This window comes from Choloepus didactylus, chromosome 5 (genome assembly GCF_015220235.1).
Source record: "Choloepus didactylus isolate mChoDid1 chromosome 5, mChoDid1.pri, whole genome shotgun sequence".
NCBI lineage: Eukaryota > Metazoa > Chordata > Mammalia > Pilosa > Megalonychidae > Choloepus > Choloepus didactylus.
Genome location: NC_051311.1, coordinates 14,457,326 through 14,484,465, shown reverse-complemented (window position 1 = coordinate 14,484,465; position 27,140 = coordinate 14,457,326). Strand labels below are relative to the sequence as shown.

At 36.2% G+C, this 27,140-nt stretch overlaps 1 protein-coding gene across 3 annotated transcripts in view; it reads right to left on the bottom strand.

Annotated features, from left to right (window-relative positions):
- The window catches only part of MPP7 (membrane palmitoylated protein 7), a 260,841-nt gene that overhangs the window by 48,882 nt on the left and 184,819 nt on the right, over positions 1–27,140 (bottom strand). For all 3 annotated transcript variants that reach the window (XM_037837977.1, XM_037837978.1, XM_037837979.1), the window contains exons 9-11: positions 24,609–24,683; positions 24,207–24,403; positions 23,672–23,736 (exon numbers count right to left, since the gene is read on the bottom strand). In XM_037837977.1, coding sequence (XP_037693905.1) covers positions 23,672–23,736; positions 24,207–24,403; positions 24,609–24,683 — 337 coding nt within the window. The remainder of the gene's footprint in view (positions 1–23,671; positions 23,737–24,206; positions 24,404–24,608; positions 24,684–27,140) is intronic.

Genomic DNA, 27,140 nt, shown 5'->3' with positions numbered 1-27,140 from the left:
CAAAAGCCCTGCTAGCTAAACTCCAGTAAAGGAAGAATGACACTTCTGCTATTTTCCCATAAAGAGTTAAAATTCAGGCAGACAAAAGGATGCCACACTGTGCACTGGACCTTAGGACTGGAAGGCTGTGCCCCAGTCCCCCTCCCCGTGCTCCACAGCCCCCTCCCCGTGCTCCCCGCAGCCCCCTCATCGTGCTCCCGGTGCAGCCATTGCTTTCGCACCTGAGTTTTCAGGGCACCGGCTACCAAACAAGCGGCATGTGCACAAGTTCTGAAGCTTGAATACCCTGACCCAATATCCTCATTTTACAAAACAAAGGAAAAAAGTCTGCCAGGTCACCCTGCTAACTCGACCGGAGCAGGAGCTGCAGCGTTCAGTGTTAAAAAGCCAAGACTGGAGTTAGTTCTGGGTTAGCATCTAGGTTCTGCCACTAACTTAGCCGCCGTGCAACCTTGGGAAGTTATTTAAAATTCTCTAAGGCTCATTTTCTCATCTGTGAAGTGCAGATAACAGTATCTACTTCACAGGGTTGTGAGGGGTTAAATTATTCACTTAAAGCATTCGGCCCAGTACCTGGCACACGGTAAGTGCAGAATGTACATTAGCTATATGTTAGTGTCTGATTATGTCGCCAGTTGAGAAAGTCTTGAAGGCAGGAATTGCGTCTTATACCTCCCTCTATTCCCACAGCAAACAATGGAAGAATAAATTAAGAAGTTTATTTATACGTGTTTAATCAGTTAATGTTATAAAAGAGGCAAAGTATTAAAATTAAAGCCTGATGTAAATGCTAGATAAAAATGCCTACAGTAGCTTATTAAAGTAGGAAGGCATTTTAAAGAAACACAACAGAAAGCTTTAGTGTATATTAACTCTACTTTCTTTCTTTAGATTCTTTCTAAGTGTCTATGTCATTTCTGTTAGTATATTTACATTCAAATTACATCCTCCCGCTCTCTTTTTCTTACTTATGTGGTGATCCTGCCCTTCACTTTCCTGCCCTATATATATACATACACACACAAATCCACACATGCAGATATTTATATACACATACACATATAATACATATATACATACCTACAAATACACACAGAGTAAGAAAAAAGAATGAATGTCCCAAATTGGAACAAACCTGTGAAATAGCCAGAACAAAAGCTATGACAAAAGGTATGAAGTCCAGAGCACTGATATGTGATTGTTTCTCAGGGGAAATATAAAAAGACGCTCTTTTCCTGGACTCCATCCTCCACGGGCAGCTGGGAGTGATGCTGCACTTGGCATGCTTCTAGTAAAACAGAGACGTCATTTTCAAACGTCAGTGAAATAATGAGCACTGTGTCAGTGCCCTTGGCTGAGTCTAAGCTTAAGAGCCAGTAAACTTCGTGTCAGGAAAAGGGGTTCATACTTCCTTGCCTTCAAATCTTACTTGGTACTCTTACTGAAAGGGAAACCAAAAAATGGGTGCTTAAACTAAAGGTAAGCAGAAGGTTCTTTCAGATAAATGTGAATAAACATTCTAGAACCTAGTTGTGCAAAAACCTTAGTTAACAAGAGCCGGCTTTAAAAAAAAAAAGAAGGAAGGGGAAAGGAATATTTTCAAGGAATTTAGAGTAAGGAAACAGTTTTACACAAAATATATTTTTAGTTATATTTCGCATTTCTGTAATTTATAATTGGCTCAACATTTTTATGGATGGGCTTTTTCCAGACAGCTTACTACCCACAGCTGCCAGAAAGTCATATTTTTTAAAGGAACGGCCCATTTACTTTATTACAATAGGAAAGTGACATTACAGCAACACTGCAGTTACAAAGCAGGCCCAAGTGAGAAAAAGACAGCAGAAAACACTTCTTATCTAATGTTTCCCAGTAGGAATAATTTATAAGGGCTTGCTAGTTTCTCATTTAACTGCACAGTTTTGTTTAAAATAAATTTTTTTCACCATAAAAGGGGACACATGTCATTTGCAAAATTGTTCCATTTTTCAGTAAGATTGCAATAAACAAGCCCCGCACATACTTTGGATTCCATGCCACTGAGAATTTCATTAGGACAAATGGCTGGGAGCTACACTGCACTTGTCAAAGTACAGCAAACATTACCACCAGCAGTCTTTACAACTGCCCATTTCTCCATTCCTCATAAAAGGACTTCTTGTCACTTTAAAATCTTTAACGATTTGACAGGTGGAAAATAGTACATCATTTGTTATCTTCATTGAAGTATTAGGTTGAATATTCTTTCATGTTTATTACTTATTTGCATTTCTTATTTCATCTGTAAATTGTTACTATATTTTGATCACATTTTGATTAAGGTCTTAATGTCATAAATTCATACACATAAACAACTATCTTTTAAGGTCCTAAGCGCTCTGTCATATTTGTGGCAAAGACTTTTTAAGGTTTTCAACTTTCCTTTTAACTTTTATCACAAAGAAATTGAAGATGTTTATGCATTTAAAACTATAAATGTCTTTCCTTTGTGATTTCTTCCACTGTTTTTCTGACTTTCCTATCCTTGGGTCTGATAAATATTCACCCGTATTTGTTTAAGTTTTTTTTTTTTTCTTCATGGGTTGCATGGCTTTTCACTTGATTCTTTTTTCCATCTGGAATTATTCATATGTAATTATGAGATCAAACTTGTGAGGTGAGGCTGTAGTTTTATATTTTTCTAAATAACCATTAGTCCCAGGAATACTTGGTGAATAATCCTTTCACGACTTTAGGTTGTTACATATTTTGTACTGAAGTACAAGACTGTTAACGATTCATATTATTCATGACAGAGAAGGGTGATTCTCTTTATGAGTTTAGAGCATCTTCTTATTAATAATTGATTATTTTCTTAAAAGGAGATAAAAATAAACATTTAAATTTTTTCCTACCTTAAATTATGCTAAAATGTGGATTTTACTTTTTTTCATTAGAGAGAACTCCCAAAAACATTGTCTGAAAATTATTTTTTGCATCTTAAACTATTGGACTAGTTTGACCATGCCAATATTTAACTGGTTAAATAATTATAAGGGTAGAGAAAATTTTAGGGTACATGAACTTTTTAAGATTTTTTAAAACTCATGTAAACATTTATAAAAACTAACCAGCTGGAAATTATTATACAATGTTAGGTTCCTGACAGCAAGAAAACATTGAAATTTTCCTTAAAAAGAAACAATCTGAATATAACGCCAATATTGTTACAATGACGCATATCATAACAGACATTAAAAAAACTGTGTAGTAACATGGTCCTAAGATTAAAATAATTATTGAAATGATGCTTCCATGGAATGCCAACCACAAAATTATCTCAAGACAGTGGAGGATAACTAAGAGAATCTTAAAATGACAAACAAGTAAGGGGTTTAAACTGAGAAAAAAAAGCCAATACAAAACTGGAAAAGCTACTGCGATCTGAAAAGGCTGGGTCAGCCAACTTCTACATTAATCTTATAAATTATCTATGTCAGAAAACAATCACCAAAGAATCAATCACTTTGACCGAAACAAGAACTTTATCATGAATTATGTAATTATGTTAAATTATATAAGCTAATTCTGCATATAAAGGGGGAGAAAGGATTCTGAAGAAACTAAAAGAAAAGTCATCCCTGGAATGTTGCAGGTTTAAAATTGCTCTCAGTGAAATGTAAAGATGTTCAAATGCCACAAAACCCCTTTTAAATTTTAGCTCATATCAAGCTAAAAATAAAATCAGTCAAAGGACTTAACGAAAACAAGGAAACAGTATAAGTTATCAATAATTTCTGAGGAAAAAATCACTTAGGTGTTAAAAAGTTTTCCCTATCCCACTGACAATTTATTTTTATTTTTATTTTTTTGACAATTTATTTTTGCATAGCATACAATCACCATAAAAAAAGGGAAACCGCATAAGAATTTTCTGCCAACCAGTCAATAAATGAATTCTTTACTCTCAAAAGTATGAGAAAATACAGTATGTACACATAAAATTGAGCATAAAAATACTATTCTGAACAGATGAAAAAAATCAGATTTGAAATTTTAATATATTTATTTAAAGTTGATTCTATATAACCTAAAATTCTACCAGCAGGATTGGTTTCTTTCTGTCAAAGAAAATATTTCCAAGTAGCATTCCAGACAGGCAGGGATCCTGCAAAGGTTTAGCATTTCTTGGTCAAGAAGACCCGCAACCATTTGTGAAAGAATGCTTCTAAATGTCCTCTTTGAACACATTTTTTTTTAGAAAAATATCAGGACAATATATTTAGACATAGTTGTACTTACCTGCATAAAATTCTTTAATAAAATTTAGATTAAATATTGGAGCAAATGGGAATTTTTACTAGATTTATAAAATAAGCAATGTAACACGTTGAGGATCTATAGGGCTTAAACATAGAAGAGGGAGGAGTGAGAAACAGGATTAGGGAAAATAGAAGTAGAGATGTGTAAGTGAAAAGATTTACAAGAAAATATAGCAAATGGACAGTTTTCTTTGTTTTTATTTAAATTTATGGTAAACACTTCAGTTAAATAGAAAGAACAGTCTTAACTTACTGAAGTCCCCAAACTGATCTTGTTTCAAAAGAACGCATGTATTCCAGCGAGGACTGAAGTGGAGAAAAACTGGAGATTTACCAGAAAACATTTGCAAGAAATTATGTTAAAAGACAGATGCATGATAAGCAGTGCACTGATTATAACAAGTTTTCTATAATGAACTGACCAGAGCAAAACCATTATTAGCAATGTTAAAAAAAAAAAATCATTCTTCATATGGTCTATCTGTATAGCAGTAGGAAAAACGGAGAAAAGAACCTTTAAAGCCGAAGATTCTACCATTGAGAAGCAATCATCCTTTAAAATCCAATACAAACACAGAGTAGAAACATACTTCCACACCATCCACTAAAGCCAATGAAATCTTTAAGAGCTTACAGAAGAAAATGAGTTACTCCTATTTTATATAAATTTAAATATAATATTAATATAAACAAATATAATATGAAAAAATGGTTTGGGAATCTTTATATATAGGAAGCCCTTCACTTACAGGGATTCAACTTTAAAAGATGCACTGTTCTACAGTTCTGAAGGTATCAATTTACCTTCACATTATTACAACACTTTATGCGAACAACACACAACTTATACTGCTCAGTCAGTGGGCTTTTTTCCTTCCTTCTAATAAATAATAGCTGAACATGCATTATTGATCTATACTCTACCTCTAAGAAACAGAGTATGTACACATTGGTAGGAATCAGGCCTCACAGTGCGCTTTCAGATCAGTTATAGATGATCAAATATGGTTGTAACATGCAATTCTTATAAAAACTGACTTTTCAATTCTTGGATGTCATGTTAAAAAAAGAGTCAATTTATATCATTTTGCCAGGGAATGTATTTTTCAAAAGTGTAACCTGTCATCAGTTTCAGGGCTGATTATATATGCTGTTTTGTGTCTGATTTTATGCACTTCAAAGAGAGTGAAAATAATCTCAAGTTTTCAGTGAGCTGTCATGTGTCTCCACGTGGCTTCCATTCTTGGTCCAAGGATATTCTTTTTGTAGGGTAGATAATTTGTTTTCTCCTCCTTTTCTTTGAATGCAGATGTAGGGTGGGAAGGTGGGGTAGGGGGCAAGGGTAAGGTCCCAAAATAAGCCAAGGTCTCAGTCATCACAAAAAAGCTAAATTTCTAGGACCTCCCTCCACATTTGCCAGAGCTGCCCTGGAACCAGATCAACCTGCCACGTGCCGAAGATGGCTACAGACCCATCCCGAGTGTGTGGATCTTCTTGGTAGCACTACACTGTATTGAGGAAATTAGTGGTATCTGCTGGGATACAGAGAATACCAGAATATATCATGACCCTTTGTAATGATATGAGGCAAGTGACAAAAATATTACATTTTGATGATTCGTGTATATTTAAATTACTTCCCTAGTGAGAGAAAAATTTGATCTGGAAGATATAGCAAGTCTCAGAAGGGTTAAGTTTTTCCTCAATACAATAATTACCATAAATATATTTGAAGGAGAATAAGAAGATTGGGGGGGGGGTAAAAAAATTAGAACAAACTAGTATTCCTTAGTGTAGAAATCAATTGCAACATGTTAACATACCCTATATTAAGGTCCATTTGAAATGAAGCATAAACCAAAAGTAAAAAGTATTTGATATTAGGAGATAATATACAAGTTTCTATTGTGATGCTTACATAAAATTTTTTTCTCATATATGATTTTTAGTGAGAGATAATTCACATATCATAAAATTCACCCTTGAAAAGTGTTCCAGGCAATAGTTCTTGGTTTACGAATATTGTCGTACAACCATCACCACGACCTAAAACCTGAGAATATATTCATCAACCCAGAAGAAACCCATTACCCATTAGCTGTCATTTCCATCTTCCTCTACATCTTGCTCCAGCAGTCACTCATCTACTTTCTTTCTCTGTGGGTCTGCCTGTTCTGGACATTTCATATAAATGCAATCATACAATATTCACATAGCATAATGTTTCCAAGGTCCATGCCATTTACGGCTGAATAATATTCCTTTGTGTGGATATAGCACATTTTGTTTATCCATTCACAAGCTGATGAACATTCAGACTGTTTCTATTTTAGGCTATTATGAATAATGCTGTTACAAACATTTGTGTACAAGTTTTTCCATGAACATATGTTTTCATTTTGCTTGGGTATATACCCAAAATGGAGTTGCTGGGCCATATGGTTTTTATATTTATCTTTTTGAGGAACTACGAAACTGCTTTCCAAAGTAGGTGCAACATTTTACAATTCCATCAGGAAAGTATGGAGTTCCAGTATCTCTACATTCTTGTCAACACTCATTTTCCAACTGCCTTTTTTTTTTTTTTTTTTTCAATTACAGCTACCCTAATGGGTGTCAAGTAGTACCTCATTGTGGATTTGATTTGCATTTTTCTAATGACTAAAGATGCTAGGTATCTTTTCATGTCTTTACTGACCAGTTATAAATACTCTTTGGAGAAGTGCCATGAATTCTAATCCTTTGATCATTTTTAAAAACTGGGTTGTTTTTTATTGTTGAGTTGTCAGAGTTCTTTATATATTTTGGACACAAGACCCTTATCAGACAGATGATTTGCAAATATTTTTACACAAGCTGTGGGTTGCCTTTTCACTTTCTTCACAGAGTCCTTTTGCAGCAGAAAATTTTTAATTTTGATGCAATTTGTCAAGTTTATAAATGTTTTGTTACTTGTGCATTTGGTGTTAAATCTAAGAAACTATTATCTAATTCAAAGTCATGAATATTTACACCCGTTTTCTCCTCTGAGTTTTAGTTCTTAATTTAAGCCTTTAAATATATTTTGAGTTAATTTTTTAATATGATATGAAGGAATGGCCTAAACTCATTCTTTTGTATGTAGAGATCCAATTTCCCAGCTCCAATTTGTTGAAAAGACTATTCTTTCCCCAATGAATTGTCTCCTCAGCCTTGTCAAAAATCAATTGACCATAAACATTTGGGTTTATTTCTGGAATGCTCATCTACTTAGACTAAAGTTTAAAATGATAGAAGAATTCAGGAAATTCCTCTGTATTTTCACAGAAGACCTTCACAAAACAGACATAATTTAAGACTCCTTGCCAAAACCAACTTAGGAGTTTTAAAATGCTCTCAGTGTCAGGAACTAATTTTTTTTTCAGGCAGCAATTATTTTATTATAATCTCATGATCTAAGCTATCATTAGTGTAAAAGTTAAAATGTATATTCCCTCTAGGCTATTAAACACTTCCAGACATAAAGAACGAATTACCAACAGAGGAAAGAGGATAAGACAGACACGGAAACTGTGAACCACATCTGCACCACTGGAAGCTAGAAGAAAGGGTAAGAATATCCACAGATTCCTGAGGGAAAGACAGTAGAAGAACATTTAAAGAACTTGTTAAAGAGTGCTACTTCCCCAAGGAGCCATTCTTGCTTTCTTCCTTTCAAAACCAGAATATCTAAATTATAGTACCTCTGAGCGTCCATCACAATATGGGCATATCAGTGTGAAATTTCAGAACATCAGAGATAAAAAAGAAGACTCTAAAAGCTTCCAAAGAAATAAGCCATGTACATCAGGATTCAGAACAGCGCTTGCTTTCCCAAGAGCAACACTGGAAGCTAGAAGCCCCTGGAGCAATTTACAAAAGCCTGGGAGAAAGTGAGTTGTAAGGCAGGACTGAACTGTCCACTGAGAGGGAGGGTAGAATAAAGACATTTTCCTTCACGTAAGGTTTCAAAAAAGTTAATTCCCATGTATTATTTCTCAATATGCAACTGGAGGATATACTCCAACAAAATACAGGCTCTAGGAAACTGAGGCTCAGGAAATAAGTAAAGGTGACTCCTGAGATGATGATAAAAGGACGCCCCAAGTGGACAGCTTTGCTTTGGTCCCACACAGCAATCTATTCTCACTTGATCAGGGGACCGAAGACTCCAGGAGAAAAAACTCCCCCAAACCCCTCACCAAAAAAAAAAAGGAACACATTGTTTTTGTTTTTGCCCATACTGAATGAATTTTCACTAATTTGGGAGAAAAGTGAAAGTTCATAGAAAAATATTTGCTAAACCCAAGGAAAGATGAAATATTGAACAGGGAAGGAATGTCATGATTTTATACTATATGGCTTAGCTATGGGCAATCACTCCCGTAGTCATGATGATGTAAACATGCGTACTGACGTGAGCAAACAAGTGCGCCGTAACTATCAGAGAGATAATGCTGGAGGGAGAGTGAAGGGGCCAGATGTGTGTGTGTGTGTTTGTGTTCTGGGTGGGGCAGGCATGAAAGCTACACACTCATCTTCATCAGTGCTTCCCTAAGTACTAGATCAACACCAACAAAACATAAAGTTTGTTATTTTTTTTTTTTTTAACTAAAACACAACAGCCTTCTCTTGAAACCACACTGCCACTCTCTTTACAGAAAAGTCCTCAAGAGTTTTCTTCATCACTGGCTCCAGTTTCTAACCCTCCATGTGCTCCTGAAGTCCAACCCATGAGACTTTAACACAACCAAGCTCCCAAACTGTTCATCAAGGTCGCCAGTGACTTCCCCACGGGGAGGCCAGTGGTCAGGCTCCGTCCTCCCCTCCACTGACTGCTCTGCAGCACGTGTTGCACTGGATCACTCCTTCCTCCTGAAACTTTACTTTCCCTTGGATCCCAGAAAATCACAATCTTGGTTTCCCTCCTTCTTAACTCTGAGTTCTTTTCTCGTCTGTAAGCAGACTCACTGCCCTGTGATCTCACCCAGCCTTACTCGTCCAAGTTTAATGTAAAACAACAACTCCCAAATCTACAGCCTGAACTCCAGAGTCGCCCATCCAGCTGCCTGTCTGCTATCTCTGTGTGGGTGTTCTTAAACTCAGTATGTCCCAAACCAAATACCTGAACTCCCCACAGCCCAATCTGTTCCTCCACAGTCTTTCCCATCTCAGCAAATGGTAATTCTATTTTTGCAGTTGCTCAGTCCAAAAACCTTACACTCCTCCTTGATCCTCCATGTGTCTGCAAATACCATCAGTTCTACCCTCAGAATCTATTCAGAAGCTGACACTCCTCACTATCCCTACCAATAACATCTTGGTTCAAGCCACAATCATTTCTTGCTTAAATTCCTCCAATTACTCCAGTTACCGCTTCTGCTCTTGCTCCCTTTGGTCCCCTCTTGGCACATCAGCCACAGTGATCCTTAAAAGTCACGTCATGATCCGGAGATGAATCTGGACCGAGCATTGTGGGATTGAGAATATCCTGTTGACCAAAAGGGGGATGTGAAATGAAACAAAACCAAGCTTCAGTGGCTGAGAGATTTCAAAAGGAGTTGAGAGGTCACTCTGGTGGACATTCTTAACCACTATATAGATAACACTTTTTAGGTTTTAATGTTTTGGAATAAATAGCTAGAAGTAAATACCTGAAACTACCAAACTCCAACCCAGTAGTCTTGACTCATGAAGATGATTGTATAACAATGTAGATTACAAGGGGTGACAGTGTGATTGTGAAAACCTTGTGGATCACACTTCCTTTATCTAGTGTATGGATGGATGAGTAGAAAAATAGGGAACAAAATGAAAAATAGAGTGGGATGGGGGGATGATTTGGGTGTTCTTTTTTATTTTTGTTTTTTATTCTTATTCTGATTCTTTCTGGTATAAGGAAAATGTTCAAAAATAGATTGGGGTGATGAACGCACAACTATATGATGGTGCTGTGAACAGTTGATTGTACACCATGGATGACTGTATGGTATGTGAATATATCTCAATAAAACCAAATTAAAAAGGAAATGAACAATAGAGGGGATGGGAGGGTGGAATGCTTGGGGCATTCTTCTTTACTTGTATTTTTATTCCTTTTTTTTTTCTTTTTGGAGTAATGAAAATGTTCAAATATTGATTTCGGTGATGAATGCACAATTATATGATGGTACTGTGAATAACTGATTGTACACTGTGGATGATTCTATGGTTTGTGAATATATCTCAATAAAACTGAATTGGGAAAAAGAAAGAAAAAAAAAAGTCACATCACGTTACTGCCCTGCTAGACCCCTACACCGATTCCCCATCTCCCACAGAACGTGAGCCAAGGTACACTCCCCACACTCCCATCCCATCCCTCTCCTTCCCCGAATCCTTTCACTTGCTCTGGTCTCCTGCCTGACCCTCAGGGCATCGGGCACCCATCTCAGGGCCCCTGCACATGCCTGTCCCCTGCTCGTGACGTGCCTTCCCCACAAGTCCCCTTCGGTCTTTGTGCAAACATGACCTTCTCAGGGCAGCCTTCCTTCACCAGCCTATTTAAATAAATGTCAAAGTCCCTTTCCCAGCTCCCCTGTCACTCTATTCCTGCTCCATGATTCTGTAGAGCACTTATCACTATCTAACATACGAAATAATTTCTTTATCGTCCTGCCCCTGCCTCTACCCCAGTAGGGAAGCTCCATGAAAGGAGGGATGTTGGTCTGCTTTGGTCTCTGTTTTAATCCCAGGGACCAGCACATGACTTGCATGTAACAGGCATGCAATAAATGCTTTTTTTTTTTTTTTTTTTTAAATCAGAAATAGCACTAGAAGCAAGGATATTCTGTAAATATCAGAAGAAACTGCTCTCAGAGCTTAAGGTGGGGGGATCTCTTGAGGGAGAAAGACACGGGACTGGGAGACAGCAAGGAATGGGATTCCAGTTTTGGTTCTAAGACTTGCAATATCATTTGACTTTTCAAACAGTTATTAAATAGAGTCACATGAGACTGCTGATCTTCAGTGGTGTTTTGACACACGAAAACAGCAATTTCATATGCTTCAACCTAATACATGTTACCATGATAAAAATATAAATTTTTAAGTTATTTCTATTAATTTTGGTGTGGGGAATACAAAAGAAATCTCAGAGGACAGAAAGAAAATAATTCACAGATTTGGCTATGTAAAAATTAAAATATCTATATGCTGTGAAACTTGCCAAAGACAATGGGAAAAGGCAATCAAGAGATCAGAAGAAACAGTAAGTGACGGCGAGTGGTTAGTTCCCTCACACAGAAAGCACTCAGCAAATTAACCAAAGAACCCAAAAGGGAAAATAGGCAGACATGACTGTTCAAGAGAAAACAACAACCAAACTGCTAAAAAGTCACAGTACTGCTCACGTCCCAGCATATTTTAATAGAAGTATATATATACTTTTAGTATAAACGGTTTTGCCGTTTATGACAGCATGTTGCTCACGAGACTTCTTTTCAAAATACACAAGATCTGTAGGCATCTCAAAGACCTGGTTTTGGGTGAAGAAAGAACTGCACAAGACAGGCAATTTGCTCAATCTATTTGTAAAGAAGTAATACTTTGATTATATTTTTTAAAAGAGAAACTATGATCAAATTGTTTATTTTACAAAAGAACCAACTCCAAATTTGTGGTCATTAGTTACAGCCATTCCTCAAAAGAAATTTTCACCAGAAACACAAGTGAATTTATGCAACCTATTATGTCACTGTTGAAAGTAAGTATGTATCCTTCTTTAAAACAAAGCTTTAGAATACAGTCTTATTTCAAGTGCTTCTCATCTCTGGTCCTTTCCTACGTGGATTCGCTTATTTGAGTCCTTTCAAAAGAATTTCTCTGGGCACGGACCTGCAACCCTGTCAGATATGCACTGGGTAGTTGTACGCCATCATCAGGGCTAGTAAATTCAAAAGCCTATAGGCACCAAATGGGTAGAAAAATCTTAATTTATACAGTCAACACTTACATACTCTGCACATTTAATTCCTTGAAGATATACACTGTCCCATTCTTCTTGAAATACTCTTGGGTTACTTTTTATTTCCCCATATTCGAGAACATAGATGAAATAAATACTTCCCTATTATAATTGTATCATAATACAAGCACCAGAACCACTGTCAGGGGACTATCAATCGATATCCCATCTCAGAACTGGGGCAAGACAATGCAGAGTGGTGGGAACACTGTGGAACTGGAGAGCCTGTGTTCCATTTAAGCAGTTAGTCGTAACTCAGCTCCAGCTAATTATTAATATTGGGAAAGGAAGGCTGAGCATGGTCAAATCTTTTGTCAGGGGAGCCAGAAATCTGGTATTTTTTTCATGAAATTCCTAAGTTTGTGGACCTAACAAAAATTTATCTTTTGTCTCAACACCACCTGCAGATTGTCCGTGAGCCACTAGGTTGTCATGAACATGCGTCATGATACTCTCATTTTACCTAGATGGTTCCCCATTTATATCTGTAATTGGCTGATGTAGAATGGTCTTGAAAGCACAAACTCTCCATCTTTTCCAAAGAAATAATTTTGGCTGGGTAATGGGATATCTGTATGCTTAGTTTCACCTGCTAATGCCAATTATTTTATCTAAAACATCTCCTGTAGACTTAATCCCATCCAATCTGGTCTACTTTGAGGTTTTGTTCTAGCAGTTACTTCCAATTTCAAATATTCAATCCTTTACCACTGACTATATCACTTTTGTCTACAAACATGATCATATTACCCCACACTAAAATACTCATATTCCCAACTCTAAAAGCTGCCTTGAACTCACTTCCTAGCACTCATTTCGTTTCAGCTCTGTTACTCCTTGACACCTGGTGATCTGGCTCCCAGTAAAGCTGTTTCTCAAAAATGATCAGTGACTTCACATGGTCAGATACGACAGTATTTTATCAGAACTAATTTTATTTGCATTCTCTAAAGAAACCCATGTTGCTGATCATCCCTTTAATTTTTTGTACTTTAATTTATATATACTGGTTAAATATTCATTCTTTAAATTCCTAAGTGCAATAAGAGATACAAAGAATAAAAGCCCCAATTTTGTTCTTTGGAAAAAAAATTATAAAAAGAATAATGTGAGTGCAAAATTCAGGCAAAAAAAAAAAAATTAATACATTTCTAAATTACTTAGCCTGACATTTAAGACCTCAGATTATCAACCCAAACTAAATCTTCAGCCCTATCATCTACATATCACCCAAACTTAAATATGCCTTGCACTCTGCAACATTCAGTTCTTACCATGCTATTGCTTCTACCCTCACCCTCTGCCACTGACTGTAATTGCACCTAATCCTTTGGGTTCAGCATCATCATGTCACGTCTTACGTGGGGAATTCCCTGATAGCCTTAGCCTTAGGCTGAGATGATTAACCACTGCTCTGAATTACAGCGTTTTATATGACCCTCATTGTGCACTGCTTTATGCCACAGTTTACTTATTGGATGTGGATATACTTACCATCCACTTGACAGCTTACACACCCTTGAAGTCGGGGAGAGTAGGTAGGCTCTCTTTCTATTTTGAGAGAAGCACATGGTTGCAATAACAGCCTTGAATTTATTCACATCTCCCTGCCAATAATTCCCAGGGAGTCTCCTCCCCAACCCCCACTCTGATTTGGCCCTGAGACTTGCTTTGGCCAATGGAACCTAGCAGATGGGAAACAGAGGCTTCAAAAGCATTTACACACGATACAGGTTGGCTTCCTGGAGGGTGAGAGACCAGGTGGAGCAGAAACTAGTTTCCCCAGCTGAGTGCCCCAGAGCCATCGGACCCCAGAGCACCACACTGCAGAGAGTCACTGAAACGACCCAGGCCAGAACCATCCAGCTGACACAGGATTGCGAGAATAACGGCCTGCTGTTTTAACCCATTAAGTTTCTGAGGATGAAGGGGAAGTGTTTATTGATATACTGAGTATCTAGTACACTCTAGTGTTATGAAATGACTAAAAAATTAATTTTTTTTATTAGAGAAGTTGTGGGTTTACCGAACAATCATGCATAAAATACAGAATTCCCACACCCCACCCCACCATTAGCAGCCAGCAATGATGTGGATCGTTTGTACTATCAATTAAATTCCACGGTTTAACTTAGGGTTCACTGTTTGGGTACTACAGTGCCATGGATTTTTAAAATTTTTTTCTTTATAAAGAATGAAATTTCAAATTCTCTTTGACCATCCAATTCTCTGTTAGTAAATTAGAGCTTCTCTAGCCTAGAAATTGGAATACAGCATATTTCTGCATGGGATTTTTGGTGGTGTTTGGGTTTTTTTGTTGTTGTTGCTGCTGCTGCTGCTGCTGTTTTTTTCTAAAATAAAAAACTAGAAGGCAGCATGCTGCAAAAGACAGAGCACAGGCAGCCTGTCTGCACAGACTTGGATTTGAATCCAGACTGCATCATCTACCACTGACAATTCCTTGGGTAAATCCTTTAAACTTTATGGGCCTCAGTTTCCTTTATGTAAAATGGATATAGTACCACCAGCCAAATACAGAATTTGGCATATTTCTTCAATCACTAGTAGATATTAACATCATGTACATAAATATTAACCGGAAAGAAGGGGGCTGGAGCAGGCAGTCCCTATAACTCTGTACTTGTACTATATTACTTCTCATCTTGAAAGCACACATACACATGGCAAGGGTTGAGAGAGGACTGAAGTGAGATGTAGATGAAGGTAATTCTGGGGGTTTAATAATTTCTAGATACCTTTTTTCTTTCATCTGTAACATTCTCTGGCATCTCCAAACTGCAAAGTTGTCCTTCCGATACAGATTAGCAAGTTAATCATAAAGCTGACTTATATTTGGCTATTTGGGATTGTTCAGGCAATGGTTACAGGAGTGTCAGGAGCAAGGGAAGAATAACAAATCATAAGAAAATATAACCAAAAAGTTATTTAGGGGAAAAACATTATTTAGAAACTTTTAGCAATTCGGTTGACCAGATCAAACTTTAAAAAGGCCAGATACCATTAACCGAGTCAAGTTATTTAGCACAAACAGGAAGTTTATTCATCCTCTATCAAAAATATAAAATGGCTTACAAAAATAAGCACCTGGAAAGCTTCTTGAATAACAACCAGAGTATGCTATAAAAACCCTTTGCGTCCAACCCATTGAGCCTGTTTAATACAGAGGTTCATGCTACCCTTGCTGAGTATCAGAGCATGCTAATGCAAATATGCTAATTTAAGATTAAAACAAGCGAATCCTTTTAAGAAAGCAACAAAAAGAAAGAAACCTTCTTCCACAACCAATTGCTCACCTATATAGGTTCCACTGTAGTTACCAGCATAATCAGCATCTTCTGGATGGAGTGTAAAAGCATACAGAACAAAAGCCAAGAAATAAAGCAGAACAGTTAGCCCAGCCACAGATGCAAAAAATAAATTATTTAAAACAATTATGTAAAGCACAGCATAGAACAGCCCTGACAATGCCACTCTTAAACATAAAACGCTTTGTTTTATATTTAAGTTTAAAGGAATATTTTGAAACATCATGCAGTTCTTTCCAACTTTCTTCAGAGGTTCCTTGATACAGCTCCAAGAAAATTACCAAAGATGTTTCTGAAATGTTTATACTTTCACAGTCAAGAAAATCATGGCATTTCGTCCCCAAAGTAAATTTATTTTTATAAAACAGGCTCTTTGATAATATAAAAATATAGCACTTATTTTGGCTCACTGGATTAGACAGAAAGGTTAAGATTAAGAAACATCCACTTTATTGATATGTGCTGGGGAGGAATAAGGGTATAATATTTCTATTTTTATTTTCTTTTAAAAAAAGACAGAACACATGAAAACATTTTTAAGAAAACAATATGCTATTAATCATTTTCAGGAATTAAATGAATAAGGGACAGGGATTTTTAAAAACGTAAATAATGGATTACTTTTTACTTTAGGCCTCTAATCTTCAAATAAGTAAACTTCTGGAAACTAACAGCACAGATTATATAGAAATCAATAATTGAGAATATTTTTCCCACATCTTTACGTTAAAATAAGTCTGTCAATATAGTTCAATAACAATACTTTTTTGTACCTGAAGTTGAGACTATTAACAAAGATAAAAATATGCTACCTTATTTCAGATTACTTTCTTTCTATCATATGAAGCAAAAAAAGTTGTTTCTTTCTAAAAAAAAAAAGTCCAACCACAATTTTTGTTACTGTAATGTCAAGATGGAGGTTGTGAATGTAATAATTTTTTATATATTGCTTGCTATCTTCAATTTAATCCTACCCATATGTGCACTAAATAAAATTACTGGACTTTGCAGGGAAACTTTTATACATGTACCTTCAATTTCCTCTGAGATGCACAAATAAAAGGAGAAAGGAAATGATTAAATGTGCAGAAAACGCAATTAAAATAGAAAGACATTACATAAAACAAGTCCACCTACCACACTCAACTGTTTCCTCATCTTAGAAAAGCCAAAGGAAAAAAAAAAAAAACAATGTATTTTAAATGCTTCAAATTATTAGTGAACAAATTTATGAAAAACTACATTTTAGGCTGCACTGTAGTCTTGGTCTAAAAATAATACAAATACTTAAGCAGTAGAAACACAAAAGTCCCCATATAACTTATTAAATAACCAAATGGGAAAAACAACCAAAATAAAAACTTTAGCAGTTTTTCAAAATAATACCTTCAATAAGGGGATTATATTTACTCTTGTATAACAGTTTTGTTTATACGCTAATCTATGTTCAACAATTTGAGGATTTTCATTAATAAAAATAGTGAAAAGAAAGGATTTCAGAAGCAACAAATTTTGTCCTTAAAATGTCTAAATATTTTGTAAATTAGCAATATACTGGCAATTATAAAATTATTACACATATTAAATGAATAGGTCTGAGCTCTTTATTTTCATTCTGTTTATATTATTTGATGAAAGTTATCTTAAATTAATCCCAAACAATTTTTGAATTACTAATAGGACAGCAATTTAAAAGTTGAATTTGACTTCAGAGACTCACCTTCAGTTAAGGGTGGAAACATATGCCAAATTAACAGAAGCAAAACCTAACCATGAGTTAAGGTATAAGTTATTAAATCACATGACCTTATAGATCCGATAGGAGTTCACTTGCTTTCTGTCCAAACTAGAGAACAGGAGCCAAAGAAAGCACTTAGGAGAAAATGTATAGCACTGTATTTTTAGTTTCCAAAGACCTATGGGTCCTTAAACTGTACTGGGCTAGAATACAGTTTAATACTGTCCTTAATACTGTATTTGGCCAGTATTAGCAAAAATGAAAAGCAAGCTATTATTATTCAGCAATTGCTTTAAGTTATGAGTCACCCAAATCGTGGACCTTTCTTAGCTCCACAATGCCAGGTGTATCAATACAAATTGTTAGAAAGCAAAGGACAAACTAAGTGATTCGGATTAGCCAAGCCAGAGGTCAAGGCATGGTGAAAGAACATGGACAATGCTTATAACTCATCATTCTGCCATCTCAGAGGCTCCATCACAAAGTGGATTGCTAAACACAGATAAGACAGATTGCCTACTGCATCCTTGCTTAAATACTCAGTATCACAGAACTCAAATGATAAAAGCCATGTCAGAAAAACAAAAAATTAAAACACCAATAAAAATAAACAGCTGTAATTTACATTACATATGGTATAGGTATGCTTCATATCCTGATAAAAGGTCATGAATATGCTGCATAAATTCACAAAATATTCCCTCTATTCTTGTTAAATGGTAAACAGGAAGAGAATTTTTTCAGCCTGATAAAACACACACGTACACATGCACATATCATGCTTAATGGACACACAGTAGGAAAAGCAAAGGGAGAGATTTCCTTAGACCTAGCACGTTTGAACAAGGAAAAAAAATACATGAAAGGTGGATCATGGTCAGAAGAGAGCTGGGCAACCTGCATAACTCTTAGGAGTGCAAGGCACTGTTCTATGCACAGAGCATGCATAAACTTATTTAATTCTCCTGCAAAGCTGTGAGGCCAGTCTTTTATTCCTATTCTGTAGATGGAGAAATAGAAACACAGAGAAATGAAGCCCTTGAAAGTGGAAAAACAGGATATGGATCCATGCAGTCTGGCTACAAAGTCTGAGTTGTTGACCACAAGCTGTACTGTCACAAGAAAGCATTTTTAGGTTACACAAGCCTCTGGCTAGAAAACACAGTGGGGGGGTGGGGGTGGGGAGCGCAGGGTGGTGTCAAGGGAAATCAGAAGTGTCTTTCAAGTTTCCTGCTTCCATCCTTGCGCCCTCCAATCCACCCCCTCTCCCACTCCCCCGCAGCTTCAATACCCCTACTGTTTGTCCTGAGCAGGAGGGCCTGGAAGGATCTCCTTTCCCCCGCCTTATCAGGATTCCACTATCTACTATCTTACAGCACTGAAGAGAACAAGAGAATTATAAAAATCACAGAGTAGCAGCCAAGAAGGTCATCAAGAGACAAATTTGATGTTTTCAGAGAAAAGAAGGAACGCATCCATGAAAAGCATTTGATGAGCTCTGCACGAGAGTCTTCCATTCTGCTGGATGTCGTCTCTGAGTAGGGCACATTTGATATTCTTGGCAGATGGAGAAATTGTGTCTGTTGGTGTAATATTATGCACGTAGGTAAGGTTAAATTCCCACACTAGAAACCACTTTCCTATACTCCCCTGCAATCCCCACAATACCCTCCCCCACCCCCCACACAGAAACAGCAATAATCCATGACCAGAGACCAAACCCCAAACTGTGAAGCAACTATTTCTCACCTGCTTGGCCTTGGGTCCCCAGGACAAAACACAAGAGACTGTATATAGCTTAGAGAAACCCTTCAGAACTTCTGGAAAACCTACACACAGTGTTTTCAGGAGCAACCTCTCCATATGCATAAGGAGAACACGGCGGACTGGGACTAAAAGCGAGCAGAAACACTTAGAAAGGCCTTCTCCTCTACCATCTGGCAATGTCAGTCACCAGCTGTGAAGTTTACAATTTCATTCATCTAATCTTCTTTCCACACAAACTCCGAACTTGGCACCTTCCAAAGCACAGCAGTAAGTATGAGAAGAAAAGTACTTTAGGTATTTTTTAAAACCCCATGTATCTCTGTTTACATAAAATCCACCAATATTAAGAAAATATTTGACAACATTTTACACATTCAAATCCAAGGTAACAGCATCAACAGTGTGTTGGTTTCTAGGTGAGCTTTATGTGGGCGCGTAGTAAGCAAACAGTGTTCGAGATCAGTTAGCAAGAGGAGATTCCTGAACTGAAAAAGCTTTATGACCACAACCTGCAGAGTTCTCTTATATAGCATCCTGACATTTTTGGACTTCCGAAATATTAGTACCATGTACAGGGAAGTAATTCTTCTACTCAATGTTTAAATTCATTTGTTGGCACGCTAGGGTCTTCAACCCACAAAATGCTTGCCTTTGAATGACCTAGGTTACATCTTGTCTGAATGCATTCCCTTTAGCTGCTATTAAATGTGTTCTTTTTCACCCACATGATGACAACTGAAATCGGTTCAAATAAATTCTAAAATAAAATATTTTGTTTTCATATTCTAATCTTTAAAAAGTGAAATGTCCATTCTTGTTTTTTTTTAACTGCAAGAATTCTATACGAACTATCTTGGTAAAAGAAAAATTTGAAATTAATATTCTTTAATAAGTAGTATTTAGAAATTTACTCACATATTTATATTTTGATAACTAAAAAGGAAACTAAACTAAAAATTGTACTTGAATATTTCATAAAATACATTACATGAAGATTAAGTTTTGTCCTACATTTCTGAAGACCAGACATAAATGATTTAAATATAAATTACATCCTATTAAAATTAAACTTTAGATTCATCTTTATGCTAGTAGGGAGACAATTCTTAACTCATAATATGTAGACTTAAATAGAAAAGGAACAAACAATTTTTCAAATAATCAAAGAAATTCATCTTTTTTTTCTTATAGGTTAGATGAAATCATGTTGCTTTATATATGCTACTGCACTATAAAAATAAGCTTTAGGCAGAAAATCAGAGTACTTTAATTATACTGACATAAAGAAATTCAAGCTGCCAAGCTTCTGCCATGAAAAGTTATTCTTCTATGCTACTTGAGACATAAGATATGCCTTTACTTATTTCCAGAACACTAAAGCTGTGTCTTCTATGTAATAATCTAAAAGTTGGTTATATCAAAGAAAATCTATCATATGTATAGGCTGGCTCTTTGGTCTGTATTCCTAATGCAAATCCACTATGTGAGAATGTATTATTAGTTGATAGAGGAAGGGAAGGAGGGAAAACAAATTTCTATTACAAAATTTCTGTGTTGGATAAGCAATTCTTCCCAAAAAATAGGAGGTAGAGCAGAAAGAGGAGGTAGTGGCTCATATATCAAGCTTCTAAGATTTAGGAGTGCTTAAGTTTTAAGAGATCCTGTTTTGGGTTTTAAGAATGCTTAATTTTAAGAGGAAAATTATTTTGTTTGAGGCCTATTTTCTGGATATTTATCAGATAAATGAAGATTCTTAAGAGGAGGAAGTAACTAAGCATCCAAGATGAACAACACCTACAGGTACAGTTTTGCACAAGGATGCTAGCTTTAAGGCCTAAGAGGTGGGCCTTACTAGGGCCCCTTAAAGCCAGGAACCAGGGATCTAGCACAAATATGAACGCTAAGATAACAAGAGGGATTTGCCATTTCTTATTGCCGTCTATGTTGATATTATCTGAACCCTTATAGCTCCAGAGCTGTCTTCCATGAATGCAAGCCTCAATCATCCCAATGCACTATGAATCAAATAAAGAGTAAAATTGTAGTAACATGGGCAATCATTTTGTGGAATACGTTAACTGATTTGATACATATTATTACATGACTAAATGCATTATTCCAAAACCAATGTTTACAATGTCTTCCTAGATATGCACTTCTAAAATTTACTGCAGAAAATTTCTATCACCATGAATATTTTTTTCATAAATTTATAACAACCAACTTGACAGAATCATTGTTCTTTTAGAAACTTTACATTAAACCAGAAACTTTTCTTACATTCAAAGACATAAAAGGAAGAAATTTCATAACAGCTTTCTGGTTTGCCAAATTATTCTCTGATTTAGCAAAAGCTATAGTAATGTGAACTTCCTATACCAAAAATCTAAGTGTCAAAGATTGAAAATCCAGGAAGTGGGGAGTCAGATGACACTTACAAGACTTAATTACATAAAGAAGTGCTATCACATACATAAGTTACAAAACAAAGTACTTTTAAATGCCATCAAAATTTTTAAGAACCAGTACAATTTCCCCATAACTTTTCAGTGCAGGGGCTTATGAGACAGCATTCATGAAATTTTCAATGAGAATTTCAGTTTTTTGAGAATAAAGGCACTGGCTATTTAATTTTCATAGAAGTATACTGTCTCTCTGAACAAAGTCATAATTACCATACACTGGTAATTCACTTTGGATAATCTTGACCACATTTATTTAAAAAATAAATAACATGTATATAGTGAGAACAAATACTACATACCTCAGTGAACTATAATTTAGTCAAAAAGAAAACCAAGTGGGCGAGGACAGAAGGAAGAAATAAAGGAAGCAAAGAGGGATCAGTAAACACTTCCGAACGGTTTTCAAGAGGCAGAGAAGAAAAAAAAAAAAAAAAAATCAACAAAATATCCAAAATTAAGATGTTTCAGTAAAAATAATTAGATAATTCCTGGAATAAACATTTCTGAGATTAGAATTTGAATTGTTTACATAAAAGGGCAACTATGCAAATTAACAGCCAAAAAGGCTCCTCTACAGACACATATGTACACACATACACACCTTCTCACTCTCAAACACATATATACCAAAACTAGTTTTGGGAGCACTACTGAAAAGACAAGCTATCCACTGTATAGTGGTTTAAAGGAACACATTCATTTATCAAAATTTTTTAATGAATGAAAACTCATAATTAAATCAAATTTTAAATTCCAAAATTGCCTACTACTCAAACAAATTTGGATATGGATTCAGATTTGAATACAATCACATTTATTTTTAAGTTACAAACATTGTATCTCACATGCACCAAATATATTAGAAATGTGTAAGCCCCAAACCTAAAACTCCCTCAAAGAGCAAGTATGCTGGATGCTCAAAGTTCCTTTAGGCTGAAAGAGTTTCCGGTTAAAAGTCATCACATTTAAAAACAGTGCAACATCCTGGTTAAACTTCAAGCTTTCTGATGTCATAACACATGTGGCATTCTATGACAAGTGTTTTTTCCTTCTGCCCAGACTTAATGCAGCAGAAACAAGCAAGCTTTTGAAGGAATGCTCCACTTTAAGTATTGGCTTGCTTGTAAGATTTATACTTGACTGCAGTTTGGCTTTCTTATAATGTGGTTCCTAGGTTATAAGCTCCTACAAACTGACAGAAATAACAGGAGATGTGAAAAATGCAACAATACTAAAAACAGATGTTGGTATAAAATTCCAGGGCCATTTATTTGCTCATTTCACCTTTAATGTACAACCTCCATGGCTAAAAACAAAGGGCTTTCTTTAGCCCTCCTAAAAAAAAAAAATACTTAGAATCATGAAATGTTTTGAAGAGATAAAGTAGGAAATTTATGACAGGGGACTCGACAGGGGTGGGAAGCGGGAAATGAAGAAAAGCTCAGAGAAGGGTCAGCAGAAAGAGGGGGAAAAATGCACCTAAATCCACACTATCTTTTTCAATAGTCCTACGCCATCCTTTTTTTTTAAACTCTCAATTTTTTTTTCTTTCTAGCCTGGTGATAACTCCAAACATGCAGGTTAAAGGGTTATGATTTGTGAGTAAGAAAGGAATTAAGAAGAACAAGAACAACTGTTCTTGGGCATAAATATTTCTGTGCCAAAAAAGTAGTTCTGGATGTTTTCCCCCTGATCTTTACCAAAACATATCCTACCCAAACTTCCTGACTTTGAAGAAATAAAAGTTGCCTCTTAGGTTACATTTATAGAATACCTAAATTCAGAAAGTGAAGAGAGTAGTAGTTACCAGTTATTTTCTGAAAGAGCAAATCATTGGCTAATCATAAGCAACCCCAACCACCTCTAATTCTTTGAAAGATTCACGTTAACATTGCCATCATGCATTTCTCATCTGTTTGGTCCTTGAGAAGTGATAATTCAAAAGCTATTACAAGGTAACAGGACCTCTTTTTCTACACAGGTACCTGCTCTAATAGTCAAAAATAAAACAGCAGGATTTGGTTACTCCACATTCTTATTAACAGACTTACATGATTTCCTGTTGGAAAGTTTCAGGGTCTGAACTGACATTTCTGGTCGTCTCAGAGCCAGTCTCCTGGGGGAAAGAAGGCAGGATGCCCATCAGTTTTCAGCAGAGGTCCAAGATTAACACACCACCAAAATACCAAAAGTCTTACAAAAAACTTGAAAGTTAGGGGGCAAATGAACATAATGGAATCTATTTAAATTAAGAGATAAATCCTCTACTTTCAAATTTTTATGAATTATTATCCCCCACCTCTGCCCAAATTCAACTCTTTTTTTTCCACCTTTCACATCAACAGTTTCAGCCACTGATGCACTATTTTCCATCCGCTTCGTAACAAAAGCCCAGACAGATATCGTCATATTCTTTTTGGGTCGTTAGTCACACTTCACTAAGACAAAACAGGAATCCAAACCCAAGGGATCAAGGACTCCACGGCAAGGTTGGAGAGTGGGTTCCACCACAGCTGTGCTGGAAAGAGCCTCTGCAGAGAACAGGAGCTCAGCGTCAGAAAGGCCACCGGAGCAGCAGCCGCTCACCTCTCCTGGAAGGGCTTGGAGGGAATCAAGCCGGCCCTGGGGTTCGCGTCGCCTTCGTGCCTCGCCTGCCACCACGTGGCATCGTCTTGGCTCATAATCTGAAGTATATCTCCCTTCTTGAAGGAAAGTCCTGCTTCTTTACATGGAATTGCTTTATCCTCAAATGGATCGTAGTCAAAGAGGGCTTTGATAAACATCTGGAAGAAAGTTTCGTTTAAGAAGAATATGTACCAGAAGTAAATTTGCGACATGGTCTGTATCTTCTAATTCTGATTTAAGAAATAAATTTTAAAAGCTAGAATATTAAAACAAATTTATTGTGTGATAAAATTGATATTATGTGAAAAATCATTACTTCCCCCAAATCTTCACCCCACCTTTTTTTTTTTGAATAATGATTACCTTGCCATCCTTAGACGGTGCTTCCTCTTTGGTGCTGGGTATTATCTTAAATGTAATCGCTCCCTGAGACTGAGCCTGGAATCAGGTAAAAGAAGGAGTTATTGGAAAACGTCTGGTACCAAGGCGAAGTAAAGTAAAATACATAGAAAACAAAATGTATCTGCAAATTAACAAGCTTGGAGCTTCTACTCTTAGACCAAACTGAGGAAGCTACTTTGCAGATAGAAATTCCTGTAACATGAGAAAGCACTAAAGTTTGTCAAATAAATTAAAACACATTCACTTTTACTTCCTGTGCACTTTTAAAGTGTCAGGTTATATTACCTTCCATGCCAGTTACTTCAAAATAGAAGCACAAAATATGCATAAGGGTTAAATAAAGACAATGTCAAATGACTAGAAGAGATAATAGGTAAATTGAATGACCAAGTTTTGTGAAAACCAGTTACTGCCAAGCTGATGTGCAGGGGTTTGGCCATACTGTTTAAGCAGCATTGGTGGTTTTAGGGACAAAATGTCTATCCTGTCAGGCATGTGGTTATAAACATATGAGTCAGCGTGTTTAAGTGCTTATACCTCATTAGAAAAATATCCACTGTATTCTGGTTGGTGAGTAAAACACCCAAATTAATACACTGATTAACAGATGAAAAGATTGAGTATCTATTCCAATGTAATGAAAACAAGCAGAAGCACTGCCCGTAATTCTTAGCTGACCATCTCAGATGAGGGTGGGTCTCTCTTTGATACCTTCTCATGTCGCTCTCCACTTCTCCCTCTGTCTCAGCATTTATCATAATCATAATTGAATAATTATTTATGCAATTGTTTCTTATGTCTGTTCTCCCTGCTAAACTGTAGACTGCATGAAAGCACTAACTACCTGGCACATGTGTAAGGGAGGGGAGGAGGGAAGGAAAGACGAAGACGGACAGACAGACAGGGAAGCAGGAAGCAGCAGGCAGGAGAAGCGGAGCCTCCCTCTGAGGCTCACTGAAAGGGGTGTGCTGACAGACCAGGGCTCCGTTAAAAAGGGAAAAAGGTCCCGGTTTGTGTTGTTTGCCCATTGCCATGGTGTAAGTACTCCCACCATTTCAATGTATCAGAGCAAAGTCACTGAACGCAGAGTCAGAAGAGCTGCTCGACTCAGCTCTAGCAAGAGGAGGCGGCTCCAGCACATAAAACAGAGTGTTAGTAGTATAAATATCAGAATTTGATAAACGAGTGGTTGATTTCAAAATGGCAGTATTGTTTTTGCTTATCATAAAAGTAACCCATAAATCTTAAGAATTCACACATCCATATACATGAAAATATATCTGTATATTATTCATGTACATTCATGTATCCCTTACTCAGCTACACAGGTAGAGAGAAAGCAAAAGTCTCCTCTATCATCCACTCCCATTCTTCCTGTTTTGTTTTTTAAATGTACAAAAAGCCCTTAGAACAGTGTCATTTAGTAAGGGGGCTCAGAAAATGTTAGCAATTGTTATTATCGCAATTTTAATTAAGTAACATAGGTCTGCCTTACCCATTATAATTGCTTCACAGTAATCCAGCACGTGAATGAAATGATCATCTATTCAATCAATGCAACCCTCTTAACAGTTTCCAGATATTTACAAACCATTTTGTTTACATACTCTTTTTCCCATTCACCAAATTATTTCCTTAGGATTACTTTCCAACAGTTGAATTTCTTTATTAAAGGATATGTGCATTTAAAATTCTGATAGTTTCAAACGGCCATCTCCAAAGTTCCTATTAATTTAGACTACCACCAAAAGCAAATAAACATATTTATCTCCCTATACTCTGACCAACTCTTGGCATTATCAAGCTTTTAAATCCCCACCATCCAATGGTTTTTCAGACATCAAGTTTTCTTTCTTCTGTGCATATGCTTTGCCAATTCTTCTGTATATGTTTTTCTTTCCTGATTCTTTATATATTAAAGTATTAGCCTCTATCACATATATTGAAAATACTTATCTATTTGAATTTCACATCAAGTTTAAAAACGCTTTCCCTATCCTACAATTATAAAAAATTGTATATTATATTTTATTGTGCTATTTTTATGATTTTTTACACTTAAGTAATTTGTTGGGAATTTATTTTTGCATATGGCATAAAATAGGAACTGACTTTATTTTTTCTAACTGAATCTCCAATTAAGCCAAAAACCATTTATGAAATGTTTCCATCACCTTCCCACTGATTTAAAATGCCATTTTAATCATACACTAAATTTTCATATATATATATATGTAGATAGATAGATCTTTTCTTAAATCCTCAACTCTCTTTTTATTCCTGTAGGTGGATAGTATGTTTTCTCACCTAACAGAGACAGTCTTCTTTGATTTGAGTCTTACAAATGAGCTTCAGAATTAATAGTCAAGGCCTGAAATGCTGTCATTCAGTTTTAGATTTCAAAAGACATCCAAATTCACGTCACTGCTTCATGAACCTTGAAGCCAACAGCCTGTGGTGTGGCCCTGTAGTGTGAGGAGGGGGAGGGAGATA